This window comes from Miscanthus floridulus, chromosome 17 (genome assembly GCF_019320115.1).
Source record: "Miscanthus floridulus cultivar M001 chromosome 17, ASM1932011v1, whole genome shotgun sequence".
NCBI lineage: Eukaryota > Viridiplantae > Streptophyta > Magnoliopsida > Poales > Poaceae > Miscanthus > Miscanthus floridulus.
Window position 1 is genome coordinate 63607506 of NC_089596.1, and position 17674 is coordinate 63625179.

General features: G+C 50.2%; 1 protein-coding gene across 2 annotated transcripts in view; it reads left to right on the plus strand.

The window, feature by feature from the left end:
* The first annotated feature begins 590 nt into the window (after nucleotides 1-590).
* Nucleotides 591-17674, plus strand: part of LOC136516389 (ARM REPEAT PROTEIN INTERACTING WITH ABF2-like) — a 34130-nt gene continuing 17046 nt past the window's right edge. The window contains exons 1-6 of one of the 2 annotated variants that reach the window (XM_066509775.1): nucleotides 591-999; nucleotides 1091-1257; nucleotides 1736-1908; nucleotides 1990-2110; nucleotides 2218-2292; nucleotides 4712-4806. In XM_066509775.1, coding sequence (XP_066365872.1) covers nucleotides 666-999; nucleotides 1091-1257; nucleotides 1736-1908; nucleotides 1990-2110; nucleotides 2218-2292; nucleotides 4712-4806 — 965 coding nt within the window. In that variant the 5' untranslated portion in view covers nucleotides 591-665. The remainder of the gene's footprint in view (nucleotides 1000-1090; nucleotides 1258-1735; nucleotides 1909-1989; nucleotides 2111-2217; nucleotides 2293-4711; nucleotides 4807-17674) is intronic. The other variant, XM_066509776.1, reaches the window with a different exon arrangement.

Here is a 17674-nt window from a genome sequence, read left to right on the forward strand (position 1 = left end):
ACCGAGCGAATGACTAAGGTGAGACAGCCACCACTCCTGGAGCTATCCAGAGTTGATGCGACGACAGCGGGCGTACATCGCCCACTTGGCTCTCCAAGAGGAGCAAGCAGATAGCGGCTCAGAGCATATCTCATATCCTGGCGTCCAAACGAGGTAAGCACCTTGTCTTGAAACGCATAGGACTAAACAGCGGGATATCGTCTCCGTCGACCCCAGGAATATGCAGGCACTACGCGAGTTGTTCCCATCGGACAACGACGTGGGTGAGCGCAAGCGACGCCGCCGCTGCTCTGCAGCCCGGTCGTAGGCCTCCTAGCCAGCACCGCAATACAGGTTGATCAGTGACCAATGTAACAGCATAGCTATCGGTACACTAGAGGGCTTTAGCTCAGTACATTAGAGGGTGCGTCCATGTAAAATTTATTGACCCCTTAAAGCATCATTAAGGTATGTTGTAATGAATATTTTCTCTATCTTAATCCTAATATAAAGACGCGCAAACTTTTTACGTGATCAAGAAAAAAACTGTTTGAAATAAAAAAATCATTTTCTTTTTTTCATTTCTACATTTCTGTCGAACAGCACCCTACCGCGCCGGAATCGCACTGCTTGTGCCTTTTCCTCCACAATCCGTCACGCTCTGCGCGCCGCCGTCGACCTATCGAATGGAGGCGGAGCAGCAAAAGCAGCAGCCCCAGCGCCCGCGCCCGCGCCCGCGCCGCAAGGGGCAGAAGCGGAAGTTGGAGGACGAGGCATCCGCCGCCGCCGCCGCCGCCGCCGCGGCCTCGCTCGGCAGCGCGGGCGCCGACGATGACAACGAGGAGGAGGACGGCTCGGCGGGCACCCCCGAGATCTGCTGCCGTCACTCCCACGCAGCGCTTGCCCGCGAGGTCCGCGCGCAGGTTGATGTCCTCGTCCGCTGCGCCTCTTCGTGGCGCCACGCGGACCGCGCCGCCGCCAAGCGCGCCACCCACGTCCTCGCTGAGCTCGCCAAAAACGGTAACCTCCCTTCGCCAAACCTCACTCCGGCCGCACCGATCCGTGCACCCGCATCCTTACCGAGTGGATCTGGTGGTTGTCAATTGAGCAGAGGAGGTTGTCAACGTGATTGTAGAGGGCGGCGCCGTGGCGGCCTTGGTGTGCCACCTAGAAGAGCCTGCTGTGGCGGCGCTAACGCAGGAGGAACAACAACTGCGTCCGTTTGAGCATGAGGTTGAGAAGGGCGCTGCCTTCGCTCTGGGCCTCCTAGCTGTGAAGGTTCCTTCATTAATTCCCTAATTGAGTTGTAGATGCACTTTTGGTACCAATGCAATTACTTGTATTATCGACAAATTTATGTTCTAAATAGGGCTGTGAATTTTCAAGTTTCCTGTGGCATAGGATTACAAAGTTTAAGAACTTCAACTATCCCATGTTTATATATACTGTAATTCTGAACGCCCAAACCTCATCCTCATATATCTGTATTTCTTGTAAAAAACTGTAAGATCCCATGCCTTTTAATAGTTAGAAAAACCTAGGAACTTCCAAGTGCTATATACTTGGTGTCTTTCTAGTCAGTCTCTTGTACCCTTTAGAAAAACTTAGGAACCTAAGATATCCTAATCGCTCTAGTTCTGTAGGGACCTTTTAATAGTTGTGTTTTGAGCAATTGATGCTTTACTCTTATGTACTTTTCATCAAGTTACTATTGCTATGGTCAATTTAATCATTTATTCTGTGTTCACTGTAACAGCCTGAACATCAACAACTTATAGTTGATGCTGGTGCACTACCTCCTCTAGTGAAACTCTTGAAAAGGCAGAAAAATACTACAAATTCGAGGGTGGTTAATAGTGTTATCAAGAGAGCAGCTGATGCAATTACAAATCTTGCACATGAGAATAGCAACATCAAAACTAGCGTCAGGTTTTGTTTTATGCCTTTTGATCATTTGATAACGTTTTCCTTGAGAAGTTTTCACTTGCTGAGGGTTTTGTTTTACTGCAGAATGGAAGGTGGAGTCCCACCACTTGTTGAATTGCTAGAATCGCAGGATCTTAAGGTGCAGAGGGCAGCTGCAGGTGCCTTGCGGACTTTAGCCTTTAAAAATGATGAAAATAAAACTCAGGTGAGATATCAAAATCAATGAAGGCTATAATTATGTTAGATTTTGACATCTGAACTTGCATATGCCTTTTACACATATTCACGACATGGTAAATTCCTGTAATGCAGATTGTTCAATGCAATGCTTTGCCAACTTTGATCTTAATGCTGCGATCTGAAGATGCTGCAATTCACTATGAAGCAGTAAGGCCTTGTGCTATTCTCCAGTTTTGATTACGAGGCACTGAATACTCTGATGTGAACTCCACTTCTCTAAGAGCACTTTCTCACACTGTTGAGATGTATCGTTTGATTGATTATGAGCAGGTTAATGTTGTTACAAATAAATGATCATATCATTTGAAATTGTGCCATTCTACAATTTTGCACAATCCTTAATCAGCATTTATCATTGCAAGGCCTTGTGAAATATAAAATTTTAATGCTCCATCTTGAAACTTAATGCTGGATCATAACACTGTATATTTAGTTGGGAAATTTCATGGTAGACTATGTTTCATCCTCTATTACATGGACAATTTTGAATGTATTTCCAAAGTTGAATAGAAACTTAATTTTGGCTATTAGCAGTTACCTTACAGATATTATGTTGTCCTACAACACATTTATATCATAGGCTTTGCATAATTTATTCAATATTTCCTGCCATGTAAGATGCAGTTTGATTAATATTTTCTGATCCCATTGATGAAATTATATTAATTTGGATTCATGATTACCCTGAAGTTGTGCACTGATATTGATCTATTGCATATAGCCAACCTTAGTGAAACCACTAGCAGTGCGTTTGGCAACTATTGGGAAATGGCATGAGAATTGGTGGTGGGAGTTGTAGCGAATTATGAGAATTTGATTTTTAGGTCCAATCGCTTGTTTGGTTCATTGAGGGAAATAAGACACGGAAAGAGGGTGTGTGGTTTTTTTTTTCTGTGAGAAAGGGAAGTGATTGGTAGGAGTTGGCCCTTTAAACTCACTTTCCCGTCCCACCAAACAAACAAAAGATTTCTAAACTCTTACCCCCCAAACTCCCATTCCCTTGTACCAATTACCCCCAACCAAACGTGCCGTAGAGGTTATTGAATTGGCTAAGGTAAATATCTTGAACGCACTCTCTCTCTCTCTCTCTTGTCAACTGGCTATAGACCTTAATGGCTGTATTAAGCTAGTTCAGGCGATCTTTGAGGCTGAAATTGAAGATTTGAAAACTTAGCAATACACCCAAATAAGTTTGAGGGCCAGTGGTGCAGCCGTGCAGGTTAAGCCTGTATCATGGTGCATGTACATGGATGCTTGAAGAATTAAATGTTTATTTGAATGCATAAATGTGCGGCAAGCAATGTTTTTAAGGCGGTAAGGCGAGGCGTGGCGAGTGACTACCGCCTTACGCTTAGGCGACTGAGGCGTGAGGCAAGGCGACGCCTTACGGATTTAAAAAAAACATAAAACAACAGCTTAGAGTAGTAGATGATGAAGAAAAAAGAAAAGGAAAAAAGAAAAAGAGAGGAGGAGTAAGAAGTGGGCTGGCCCAGCCCACCAGCCCACCAGGCGGCCCATGTGCCCCTCTCCCTCCTGGCGTGGCTTATCCCAATGGGAATCCCCTCCAGCGCTGCTCCTCGTTCTCCACCACTCGTCCGCCTCTGCTCGTCTCTCCGCCGCTCCACTTCCCTCTGCGGCTCTGCTTCCGTCCGTGGCTCCTCCCCTCTCTCCGGATGCGCTGCTCTGCTCCCCTCCCTCGCTGCTCCCCTTCCAGATCTACAGTCGCCGCCATACCCTTCCAGATCGAGCAGCCGATGGCGAGAAGGCGGAATCGAGCAGGCGACGGCGAGGAGACGGCGCAATTGAGCGGAATCGACGAGGAGACGGCGGAATAGAGAGGACCCGCATCAGAATCGATGAGGAGACGGCGGAATCGAGGGGGCATTAGCATGTGCATAAGGCGACAAGGTGCCGCCTTACCCCTAAGGCGAGCTTGGATGCCTAATCGCGCTCTCTCTTTCCTTTTTTTCGCGCCTATTCTCCTGCGTTTTCCCACTGTCCAGAGCAGAGGCTTCCTCGTATGGCGCCCGCCATGCGCGATTTGGCGCGATTTGGACGCCAAAGCGACGTTTTTTGGACGCCTCGGCTGTAAGGCGGACGCCACACAAATCTAAGGCGAGTCGTCTGCTAAGGCGTCGTGCGTGCAGCGCCTTGGCGCTTAAGCGACGCCTTAAAACACTGGCGGCAAGTACTGAGACAACACTAGAGGCTGAGGCTATTTACTACTTGGTTCCTGAAATATTTCAAAAAGTAATCTGCACCTGCTACTTGTAACATGTTTGCTAAGTAAACTTGATTGTAGAAGCTTATGCAAAACAAATAAATTGCATGAAACTGGTCTGAGGCTCTGAGTTACCTCCTTATATTGACTTGCTGTTCTATGCTCTTTTATCCGTTGAATAAACTTCTACATGGTGCAAAGTTACCTTTCTGTACTAACTTCTTTATCAATCCAACATGTTTGCTGATAAACTTTCATAGAATATCAGCACAATCTTGGATCTAATGTATTCATGATTTCTTTAATTTTATTGCAATGAACCATTTTTCTCGATTGACATGTTAGGTTGGTGTCATTGGAAATTTGGTTCATTCATCACCAAACATCAAGAAGGAGGTTCTTAATGCAGGGGCACTGCAACCTGTGATTCGATTATTAAGGTATGGTCATCATAGGGAAGTGCAGCTTTATTAGGTGCATAAAGAACTTTATAATTGTATATATTTGTTAGGTTCTCCAATACTGCTAGCATAGTTGTGCATGTTTTTTTTTTAATTATTATCACTAGCAAATATGCCCGTGCGTTGCAACGGGAAAAAGTTTTTGTATAAAAGAGGAGAAAAGAGTAAGGTCCTTAGCAGAAATGCCCACGCGTTGCTATGGAAAATTCTAATCCTTTATGTGAGAAAGGGGGACCAAAATAGATGATCTCCATGTAGAATAATTACTGCAAAGGTACTCCTTCCATTCCAAAGGAATGGACATGCAGGCTGCAACATGATGTTCTAAGAACTCAAACTGGTATGGGCCCAACCTATAACATTAAGTTTTTCTGGGATTATTTTTGAATCCTAAAACATCACATGTTCTGAAACGGAGGGAGTAAGATGGAAAAAAGGTAAATAAATTTCTCAAAAAGTTGGTCTGCTTCAAGGACATCAGATGAGATCAGAGTTAAATTCTCATCCATGATTGATGATTCCTTCTGGCTCCATAGCTGTGGGTAAGTTTTTAGTGCAAGTTGAGTGAATGGCTTGGTAACAATCAACACTGCCGAGTTTCTCTACATGTGCATATAGAGAATACCGTCTGATATTGATAAGGAGCTAGCTCCTTCGATTTTCATCTGTTAGCCATTCTAATGGAGATGAAACCCGAAAGAAAACCGTTGGGGCGTAACCCTCTTAGCGACGCGTCATATCGGAACCCGGGTATGGTGTTAAATGAGCAAGGGCCGGGTCGTCACCCCCGTGACGCGCCGTGTCACGATCTGGGCACGGTGTCAAGTGAGCAAGGATTGGGTCGTCGCATCCTTAGTGGCGCGCTACATCGGCGCCCGGATGTAGTGAAAAATGAGCAAGGGTCTTCACATCTGAGTCGACGGGTGCGAAGGGTAAGGAAGCTAGTCGAACCAACTAGGATCCGTTTAGGTAGTTGGAATGTAGGGTCGCTTACAGGTAAGTTAAGAGAATTAGTTGATACCGCGACTAGGAGGCGTGTAAATCTATTATGCGTTCAAGAGACTAAATAGAAGGGTCAGAAGGCGAAGGAGGTGGACAATACAGGTTTCAAGCTTTGGTACACAGGGACAGTCGCGAATAGAAATGGAGGAGTTTTCATTGATAAGAGCCTCAAGAATAGTGTGGTGGGAGTGAGAAGGCAAGGAGATAGGATTATCTTAGTCAAGCTTGTCATTGGTGATATGGTCTTGAACGTAATTAGTACGTATACCCCCCAAGTAGGCCTCGACGAGAGTGCTAAGAGAATTCTGGGAAGATTTAGATGGCCTGATTAGAGCTGTACCTAGTAGTGAGAAGCTTTTTATAGGAGGAGATCTTAATGGGCATGTAGGTACTACAAGTGTAGGTTTCGAGACAGTTCATGGAGGTTTTGGGTATGATAGTAGGAATCAGGAGGGGGAGGAAGTTCTGGACTTCGCGGTAGCTTTTGACCTGATGATAGCCAACACTTTCTTTAGAAAGAGAGAATCTCATCTAGTGACCTTCAGTAGCGGACAACACTCTAGCCAGATTGACTTTGTCCTCGCAAGAAGAAAGGACAAACGAGCATGCTTGGGTTGCAAGGTGATACCAGGGGAGTGTGTTGTTTCTCAACATAAGCTTTTGGTGGTAGACTTTCGTTTTCAGGTGCATGCCCGTAGGGATAAACAAAGTGGTGGAAACTGAAAGGGGAGACGTCAGAGGTATTCAGGGAAAGGGTTATCAAAGAGGGCTCTTGGAAGGAAGAAGAGGACAAACAACATGTGGGAGAAGATGACAACCAACATCCGGAAGGTGGCCTCATAGGTGTGTGGAGTAACCAAAGGAAGTGGAGGCGAGGCTAAAGATACTTGGTGGTGGAACGAGGAAGTCCAAAGGGCTATTAAGGAGAAGAAAGAATGCTATAGACGCTTGTACCATGACAGGAGTGTGGACAACATAGAGAAGTACAAGGTGGCAAAGAATGCAAAGCGAGCTGTAAGTATGGCAAAGGGTAGAGCGTACGAGGATCTTTACCAACATTTGGGTACGAAGGAAGAAGAGAAGGACATTTATAGGATGGCTAGGGTTCGTGAGAGAAAGACAAGGGACTTCAACCAAGTTAAGTGCATTAAGGATGAAAGGGAGCATCTCTTGGTGAAGGAGGATGAGATCCGACATCGATGGCAAGAGTATTTTGACAAATTGTTCAATGGTGAGAATACAGACACAACCTTTTAGTTGGATAACTCTTTTGATGACACCAATAGGCGCTTTGTGGGGAGAATCCAAGAATCTGAGGTCAGAGAGGCGTTGAAAAGGATGAAAGGAGGTAAGGCGATGGGACGGGATGGTATTTCAATCGAGGTGTGGAGATGCCTCGGGGACATAGCTATAGTATGCTAACCAAGCTGTTCAACCATATTTTTCGATCGAACAAGATGCCTGACGAGTGGAGAAGTATATTGGTACCGATCTACAAGAATAAATGGGATATTCAAAGTTGTACTAATTACCGGGGAATTAAGTTGATGAGCCATACTATGAAGCTATGGGAGAGAGTTATCGAGCATCGCTTGAGAGCAATAACGCGGGTCTCTATGAACCAATTTGGTTTCATGCCCGGTAGGTCAACCATGGAAGCAATTTTCTTAATAAGACAAGTTATGGAGCGGTATAGGGAGAAGAAGGACCTACACATGGTTTTTTTTTTGACTTGGTGAAAGCTTATGACAAAATACCAAGGAATGTTATGTGGTGGGCTTTGGACAAACATAAAGTCCCAACGAAGTACGTCGGGCTCATTAAGGACATGTACAACAATGTTGTGACTAGTGTTCGAACAAGTGATGGAGACACGGATGACTTTCCGATTAGGATAGGACTACATCAAGGGTCAGCTTTGAGCCCTTATCTATTTGCCTTAGTGATGGATGAGGTCACAAGGGACATACAAGGAGACATCCCTTGGTGTATGCTTTTCACAGACGATGTAGTGCTAGTTGATGAAAGTTGGACAGGAGTGAATCAGAAACTGGAGTTATGGCGGGAGACTTTGGAGTCCAAAGTTTTTAGACTCAATAGAACTAAAACTGAGTATATGAGATGTGACTTCGGCACTGCTACTCGGGAGGAGGAAGATATTAGTTTGGAAGGTCAAGTAGTGTCTAGGAAGGATATCTTTCAATATTTAGGATCAATGCTACAGAGAGACGGGGATATTGATGAAGATGTTAGCCATAGAATCAAAGCAGGGTGGATGAAGTGGCGCCAAGCATCTGGTGTCCTATGTGACAAAAGGGTACCACAGAAGCTAAAAGGTAAGTTTTATAGGACGGCGATTAGACCTGCTATGTTGTATGGTGTAGAATGTTGGCCTACGAAAAGACGACATATTCAACAGATAAGTGCCGCGGAAATGTGTATGTTGCGTTGGATTTGCGGTCATATAAGAAGGGATCGAGTTCGGAACGATGATATACGTGATAGATTAGGGGTAGCACCAATTGAAGAAAAGCTTGTCCAACACCGGTTGAGATGGTTTGGACATGTCCAACAGAGACCTCTAGAGGTACCTGTGCGTAGTGGAATCCTAAGCCAGGATAGTAACGTGAAGAGAGGCAGAGGAAGATCGAAGTTGACTTAGGTAGAGGCAATAAAAGGAGACTTAAGGATGGAATATACCCAAAGACTTAGCCTTAGATAGGAGTGCTTGGAAAATAACTATTCACGTGCCTGAACCTTGATTGCTTCTGCTGGGTTTCAACTCTAACCTATCCCAACTTGTTTGGGACTTAAAGACTTTGTTGTTGTTGTAGAGCCATCAAGAATTTCCATGCACCTACGCTGGACCTACTTCTAAAATCTAGGAAACATGCCCCTTCTAAAATATAGGATATATGTATCATCTAGGATACATGGCCCTTTTTAAAATATAGGACATATGGACCATTGGCCACTCTTTTTTTCTCTGAAGCTAAAAACTGTTCAGTTAGTGTGGGTTAGATTGACTTCCTTGTACATTAGGTAGTCGTTAAACTGTTGCCTACCCAAACAACCAGAAGAGAGTTCCATATTGTTTCTCGGGCATGGGAGTTGCTTGTAGGTTGATTCAACTCAATTAGCATCGATATGGTGGCTAGTTGATTGAGCAACATGTTAGGTTTCACGCACCAACCAAGTGAACCCAAAAGCTTAAGCGATTGGGAAAAGGTGGGCAATCCACTAATACTTCACAGCACTCCCACTCACGTGCAGCCAGAACAAGGCGCAAACGTGGAAATAAAGGAGGGAGCGGAGGACTTAAAAGATGCCTCTACGAGGACTCGAACTCGAGACCTCTGGCTTTGATACCATGTTAGTTTCATGCACCAACCAAGTGAACCCAAAAGCTTAAGCGATTGGGAAGAGGTGGGCAATCCACTAATACTTCACAACACAACACACATATTTATTGATGCCAATAAACACACATTTATTGAGGCCAATGTTCAATAATTGAATAAGATGTGAATCTGAAGAAACACAGATAGAAAAGGAGAAGAATTGCAGACCTTGCCATCAGGTTCCGTGGGAGTGGGTTAGCAGCTCGGCCGTGCTGCCCACGACTAGACTCCACCACTCGTTGATCGCGGAGGAAGTCAAACCTCTAAAAGCCATGGACTCCATGGCCCATGGGCCTGCACCACGACACGCCGAATGCCTGGATCTGGTATCCCAGGTTGGAGGGGGAGGACGGAACTTCCAATACTGCGCTGTCACAAGGAAGGCGAGGGGCATGCTAAGAAGCTCTACACTTGACCACGGAGCCGGTGCCGTCTTCTCACAGGTGTTCTCCAGATCTCCTCCCACGGGGCAGTCATGCTTCATGACCGTCGTGGGGCCAATGGCCGTGTCGAAGGAGGTGTAGCAGGCAGGCGGAGGTGTGAGCCAAGGGCGGGGTCTTGAACAGTTGGACGAAAGTCAGGGTGCATCATTGGACGAGACGAGGGAACATACGTTCATGCGGAGGGACCGCTGGTGGGGCGATGAATGTATGAATGGGCTTGGCTGATGGACAAAATCCTAAGGAGAGAAACTTTTGCTCTTTAATACTCCCATTGTCCAAAAAGAATGTAATTCTCTCTTCCCTAGGAGTCAAACAATATAAAGTTTGACCAAATCTATAGTAAAAAAATACTAACATTTATGATACAAAATATGTATCGTTAGATTAACTATAAAATATATTTTTATAGTAAACCCAAATGGAAACATAAATAGGACGCACCCAGTGCAGAGAGCTCCCGCTCTGTGCAGGGTCTGGGGAAGGGTGTTAGTGGCAAGCCTTGTTAGTCGCTGAATTCTTGCTCTTGGTAGTAGCAGAATTCTTACTCTCATCGAGAGAGGATGACACTAGGAGTTGGGATAATTTTCTGGTTTATTTTCAAATGCCATGCGAACCTGAAGGGTTGGGGGTACATATTTATAGGCTGCTAGCCAACCAAGCATATGTCAAGATGCTAGTTTAAGATGTTGTCCTAGATGCTAAGATGCTGTCCTCTAAGATGCTGTCCTCTAGTCTAAGATGCTGTCCTCTAAGATGCTGTCCTCTAGTCTAAGATGCTGTCCTAAAAATAGACCATGCAGCCACAAGGACCATGTGACCAGCACAGCCCCACAAAGACCAGCCCACACATGAGACTTATCCCATCATTCTCCCCCTAAGTCTTGTGCGTCGTCCTGTGGGAAAGTTGAACCATCCCGGTCCTGGAGCAGAGCTCAAGGAACTTGATCCTCCCAAGGGGCTTGGTTAGCAGGTCTGCAAGCTGGTCCTTGGTGTTGATGTAGCTCGCCTTGATGCTCCCTTCCTCCAAACAGCCTCGGATGAAGTGGTACCTCACCCGGATGTGCTTGCTGCGTTCATGGAACACGGGGTTCTTTGCCAGGGCCAGAGCGGACTTGCTGTCCACCCTGAGCTCCACCGCTCTAGTGTCTCTGCCGAGGAGATCACCGAGCAGTCGAGCGAGCCAGAGCGCCTGAGTCGAAGCGGTGGAGGCCGCTATGTACTCGGCCTCGCAGCTGGACAGGGCCACCACCTGCTGCTTGACCGACTGCCAGTTAACGAGGCACTTGCCGAGGAAGAAGAGGATCTCGCTCGTGCTCTTGCTGGTGTCGATGTCGCCGGCGTGGTCGCTGTCGCTGTACCCGACGAAGTGTGCCGCCCCAGTGCACCTAGGGTAGTAGAGGCCGTGATCGAGAGTTCCCGCAACGTAGCGGATGATCCTCTTCACAGCCTGCTGGTGCTCCGTCGTCGGTCGCTGCATGAACCGACTAACGTAGCCGACGGAGAATGCCAAGTCCGGCTGTGTGTGGGCGAGGTAGCGAAGGCTCCCCACAAGACGCCGGTACTGCGTAGCGTCCACCTCCTCCGTCGTGCTGTCGCGGCTCAGCTTCAGCCTCTCCTCCATCGGAGTGAGAGCTGGGTTGCAGTCGGTGAGCCTAGCTAGCTCAACGGCGTGCTTGGCGTAGGCGGTCTGTCGAAGCGTGATCCTGTAGTCATCCTGGTGCACCTCGATTTCCAGGTAGGAGAGAGGCCCCAGGTCACTCATCTGGATGGTGGTCTTCATCTCTTACTTGAATGCCGCCACCTCCGCATCCTTGGTGCCGGTGATCACCAAGTCGTCGACGTAGACACCCACCAGCAGAGCATTTCCTCCACTGCCTCGTCGGTAGATGGCCGCCTCGTGCGGGCTTTGCTCGAAGCCCATCCCCTTTAGCGTGGAATCCAACTTGGCATTCCACGCCCTCGGTGCCTGCCGCAAGCCATAGAGGGCCTTGCGCAGGCGGAGCACCTTGCCCTCCTTGCCGGGGATCGCAAATCCCGGCGGCTGGTGCACGTAGACCTCCTCCTTCAAGTCGCCGTTAAGGAACGCCGACTTGACGTCCATGTGATGAACACGCCAGCCCTCCTGGGCAGCTAGCGCAAGGAGTCGCACGGACTCCATCCGTGCCACGGGAGCAAAGGCGTCGTCGAAGTCGACCCCCTCCTGCTGCACGAAACCTCGTGCCACCAAGCGAGCCTTGTGCTTGACGATGGCGCCGGCTATCCCTCTTCAGCTTGTACACCCACTTAAGGGTGATCGCGCGGTGACCACGAGGAAGGTCAGCAAGCTCCCAGGTGCGGTTCTTCTCAACCGCATCCATCTCCAATTGCATCGCGGCGCGCCATGCCGCGTGTCTCTCGGCCTCTGCAAACGACCGAGGCTCGCCGTCGTCACACGCAAGGTGCAACTGCGCCTCCAGGCAGTGAGGCACCAGTCCCGGCACCGGCTGGTCGCCGAGAAGGTTCTCCATCGTACGGTACCGCAACGACTCGCCGTCGTGGTACGCGTCGATGCGCTCCTCGTCGTGAGAGCGGAGTAGCGAGCTCAACCGGGCTGTGCTCGACACGAGCTGGTGTTGGAGTAGACGTGCCCGGAGAGGTGCCTGTCGGTGCTGGAGTGCGTGGCGGTGCCGGCTGTGGTGGAGTCGGCGAAGAACTCATCGCAGCCGAGGTCCTGGCTGGAGAGCGTGGTGCTGTCGGAGTAGTAGGCGCCGGGGTCGGTGGAGGCTCGGGGACTGGGGTAGACGCGCTCGTCGAAGAAGAGCTGCCTACTCCCCCAGCTCCCTCGAAGTGGACGTACTCGACAGTGAAGTCGTCGTAGGTCGGAGCCGAGCCGTCGTCCACCGCCTTGTCCCACGCCCATCCTCGCCCTTCGTCGAACACAACGTCGCGTGCCGTGCGCACACGCTGTGTCTTCGGGTCGAGGATGCGGTAGGCCTTCGAGCCCTCTGCGTAGCCGATGAACACTCCCGGAGTGCTCCTGTCGTCGAGCTTGCTGATGTGGCCAAGCTCCTTGGCGAACGCGAGGCAGCCGAAGACCTGCAAGTGGGAGACCGCCGGCTTCCGCCCATGCCAAGCCTCGTACGGCGTCCTGCCGTCGAGCGCCTTGGTAGGCGAGCGGTTGAGGATGTAGATGGCCGACACCACCGCCTCTCCCTAGAAGACAGCTGGCATCCCCTTCTGCTTGAGAAGGGCCCGAGCCATCCCCACAACCGTCTGGTTGCGCCGCTCAACGACGCCGTTCTGCTGCGGGCTGTACGGCGCGGAGTACTGGCGCTGAATGTCCTCATCAGCGCAGTACGACGCGAATTCAGCAGCCGTGAATTCGCCGCCGTTGTCGGTGCGCAGCACGCGCAGCTTGTGGCCGCACTCCGCCTCCGTAGCAGCCTGATGGCGTCCGCAGCCTCTCCCTTGCTGCCGAGGACCATCACCCACATGTAGCGGGAGAGGTCGTCGACGAGCAGCAGGAAGTAGCGTCGTCTTCCCGGTGTGGCCGGTGTCACCGGGCCACACAAGTCCCCGTGCACAAGCTCGAGCCTCTCCTGGGCTCGAAAGCTCGCCCGCTGAGGAAAGGGGAGTCGCCTCTGCTTCGTCAACACGCAGACGTCGCAGAGCTGCTCCACATGGTCGAGGCACAGTAGGCCTCGCACCATCTCCGTGGCACTGAGCCGCTTCAGGGCCTCGAAGTGAAGGTGCCCGAAGCACTCGTGCCACTGCCACGCCTCGTCATCCCGACGAGCAGCGAGACAGAGGGGTTGTGCCACCTGCACGTTAAGGACGTAGAGTCGATTTGCGCTTCTGGATACCTTGCGAGAAGGCGGCGACGACGATCCCAAATCCTCATGACTCCATCCTCAACCACTACGCGCGAACCGTTCTCATCCAGCTATCCCAAGCTGATGATGGAGTTCCTCAATGCGGGGATGTAGTAGACTACGGTGAGCAGCCTGTGCTCACCAGACACGACGGTGAAGATGACGGAGCCGACGCCCTTGATCTCCACGCCGGAGGCATCCCCAAACTTGACGGAGCCTCGGACGCTAGAGTCAAGCTCAATGAAGAACTCCCGTCGACCGGTCATGTGATGGGTGGCGCCGGTGTCGAGGCACCACCCGTCAGTCTTGTCATTGCCGGAGCCGTCGCCGAGGAGGGCGTGTGCTTTTGGCTCGTCAAGGTGGAGGAGAGCCGCTGCGGCCGGTGTCGCTGGAGGTAGCTCGATGCTTGCATGTGCCATGAACAGAGTCGGCTCCTCCGCCTGTGCGACGTGGGCCTGGCCGCGTCGTGGCTGTCGACAGTCCTTGGCCCAATGGCCAAGCTGGCCGCAGTTGCGGCAGGCGTCGTCTCGTGCCGGCTTGTGCCTGCCGGTGGCGCCTCCGCGGGCATCACCCTCGGCACGTCCTCGCGCCCCGGCCTGGGCGTCTCTGCGCGGCTTGCCACGCTTGCGGCCGCCTGTCGCGGAAGAAGGCTCCCCCTTCTTCCGGTCACCTTGGCTGGCAAGCCACTGCTCCCGAGTGAGAAGGAGCTTCCCGCCAGTGGTGATGGGCCCCGAGAGAGACTGTGGCTCATCGCTGTCGACAACCTTGAGGCGACCTATCGCCTCCTCGATCGACATCGTGGAGAGATCCAGCAAAGACTCGATCGAGCGAGCCATCTGCTTGTACTTCTCGGGGACGCATCGGAAGAGCTTTTCAACAGCTCTCTCCTCGCCGTAGGTGTCATCGCCGAACTGCACCATCTTCTGCAACAGAGTGTTGAGACGGAGAGCGAAGTCGTCAACGTCCTCACCTGTCTTGAAGGCCAGGTTCTCCCACTCCTTGCGAAGTGCCTGCAGTGTGGACTTGCGGGCGCGGTCGCTGCCGATGCGTGCCGCAGCGATGGCGTCCCAAGCCTCCTTGGCAGTCCGCTTGTTTGTAAGCGAGAACTGCATCTCGGGCGGGACTGCAGCGATGAGGGCATCCGGCGCCCGTCGATCTAGGTCGTAGTCGACGTCGCCGTACCGGACTGCCTCCCACATGTGCTGCACCTGGAGCTTTACCCTCATCACCTCAACCCACTCGACGTAGATGGTCTTGGTGAGGGTAGGCCACCCACCGCCGGGGCCGACGTCCCTGACGACAGCCTGGAGCCCGTGGTAACCACGGTACCGATCTGGGGAGAGAGAGCCACGCTGCCTGTGAAGGCCGCGCTCTCCATCGACCCGTCCGCCACCGTTGCCGTGCGCACCTCCTCCAGGAGCGCCACCGCCATGCGCGCGTCCTCCAGGAGTGCCGCCGCCGTGCGCGTCTCCTCCAGGAGCGCCACCGGCGCGTCCGCGCCTGTCGGGGCTGCCGCCGCGCTCGTGGGCGTGCGCGGCTGCCCACTGCGCCGCCCGCGCTCGTCCTGCCTCCCTCCCCAGCAACTCGAGGTCCGCGTCGGCGCTGTCGTCAGCAGAAACGGAGCTGCAGATGCTGCCGCGCAGGGCCTTGACCTCTGCTGCCGCCGCACGCGCTGCATCCGCCGCCGTCGCTGCTTCCGCCTCCGCTCTGGCTGCTGCCAGCTCCACACTGCCAGCCTCGACGCCCTTGCCGCTGCCGCTGCGGTCTCTGCCGCCGCTCGCTCGCGTTCCTCTGCCGTGGCAAGTTCGGCCTCCTGCCGACGCCGCATGCTCGAGGCGACCGAGCGCTGAGATTGCCCTGCGGACATGACGCGCTACCGTGGGGCTGCTGCGTGGGGAGAGAGCTGCTGCTCGTCTGCGCAGAGGGAGAGGAGTGAGCAGGAGCGGCCGGAGCTGCTGCTGCTCCTAGCTGGGGCTGTTGTGCGGCTGGGAAAGGAGATGAGCAAGAGATGCTCAGGCTACAGGATAGTATGGCTCTAATACCAGTTGTTAGTCGCTGAATTCTTACTCTTAGTAGTAGCAGAATTCTTACTCTCATCGAGAGAGGATGGCACTAGGAGTTGGGGCAATTTTCTAGTTTATTTCCAAATGCCATGCCAACCTGAAGGGTTGGGGTTACATATTTATAGGTTGCTAGTCAGCCAAGCATATGCCAAGATGCTAGTCTAAGATGTCGTCCTAGATGCTAAGATGCTGTCCTCTAAGATGTTGTCCTCTAGTCTAAGATGCTGTCCTCTAAGATGCTGTCCTCTAGTCTAAGATGCTATTCTAAAAACAGACCATGCAGCCACAAGGACCATATGACCAGCACAGCCCCACAAAGACCAGCCCACACATGAGACGTATCCCATCAAGCCTTACCCTCGCCTGTGCAATACGAGGAGACCGCGACTCGAACCCGGGACCTTCCTGTCACAGGCGGTAAGACTCTACCGCTTGCACCAGGCCCGCCCTTCAAATGGAAACATAAATGTTGATACTATTTTCTTTAAATTTAGTTAAACTTAAGAAAGTTTGACTTGTTTCAAATCTAGAATATACATTCTTTTTTGGATGGATGGAGTATTAGGTATAAATATATACTGCATGCTCTGTTGAGCTTGAGCATGCCTTACAAATGTTCTATTAGAGCATCTCCAACAGATTACTTATCCTGCATCCCCTAAAAGTCTATATAAGTGATCTATTATGTATTATTAGTAGTGTAGCTCATCTCCTCTCCCAACATATTACCAGTACTTTTAAAGTTGATAGGGGAGAGGGAGTGGATAGGGATTTTAAGTAGCTACTTAAAACTTTTAGGTATTGGAGATAGGTTGAGTAATCTGTTGGAGCAACCACAATCCCTTGAATTGCATATTTTTAGTATCAGGGATGAGATAAGTAATCTGTTGGAGATGCTCTAATTTTGAGGACACCAGTGTGCATGAAGCTTTAATGATTAAGCCAACCAAAACAATGCTAATTATTATATTCGAGCGTAGGCTAGGCCATTCCTAGTCCTATTCAGTTCCTTGTCATTTTTATATTATTCTAGAGAAACACTCGACCATGGTATCCCAATCGAGGTGTGGAGATGCCTTAGGGACATAGCTATAGTATGGCTAATCAAGCTGTTTAACCATATTTTTCGATTGAACAAGATGCCTGACGAGTGGAGAAGAAGTATATTGGTACCGATCTACAAGAATAAAGGGGATATTCAAAGTTGTACTAATTATCGGGGAATTAAGTTGACGAGCCATACTATGAAGCTATGGTAGAGATTTATCGAGCATCGCTTGAGAGCAATAACCTGGGTCTCTATGAACCAATTTGGTTTCATGCCCGGAAGGTCAACCATGGAAGTCATTTTCTTAATAAGATAAGTTATGGAGCGGTATAGGGAGAAGAAGAAGGACCTACGCATGGTTTTTATTGACTTGGAGAAGGCTTATGATAAAATACCAAGGAATGTTATGTGGTGGGCTTTGGACAAACATAAAGTCCCAACAAAGTATGTCGGGCTCATTAAGGACATGTACAACAATGTTGTGACTAGTGTTCGAACAAATGATGGAGACACGGATGACTTCCCGATTAGGATAGGGCTACATCAAGGGCCAGGTTGAGTCCTTATCTGTTTGCCTTAGTGATGGATGAGGTCACAAGGGACATACAAGGGGGCATCCCTTGGTGTATGCTTTTCGCGGACGATGTAGTGCTAGTTGATGAAAGTCGGACAGGAGTGAATTAGAAACTGGAGTTATGGCGGGAGACTTTGGAGTCCAAAGGTTTTAGACTCAGTAGAATTAAAACTGAGTATATGAGATGTGACTTCGGCACTACTACTCGGGAGGAGGAAGATATTAGTTTGGAAGGTCAAGTAGTGCCTAGGAAGGATACCTTTTGATATTTAGGATCAATGCTACAGAGAGACGGGGATATTGATGAAGATGTTAGCCATAGAATCAAAGCAGGGTGGATGAAGTGGCGCCAAGCATCTGGTGTCCTATGTGACAAAAGGGTACCACAGAAGCTAAAAGGTAAGTTTTATAGGACGACGATTAGACCTTTTATGTTGTATGGTGCAGAATGTTGGTCTACGAAAA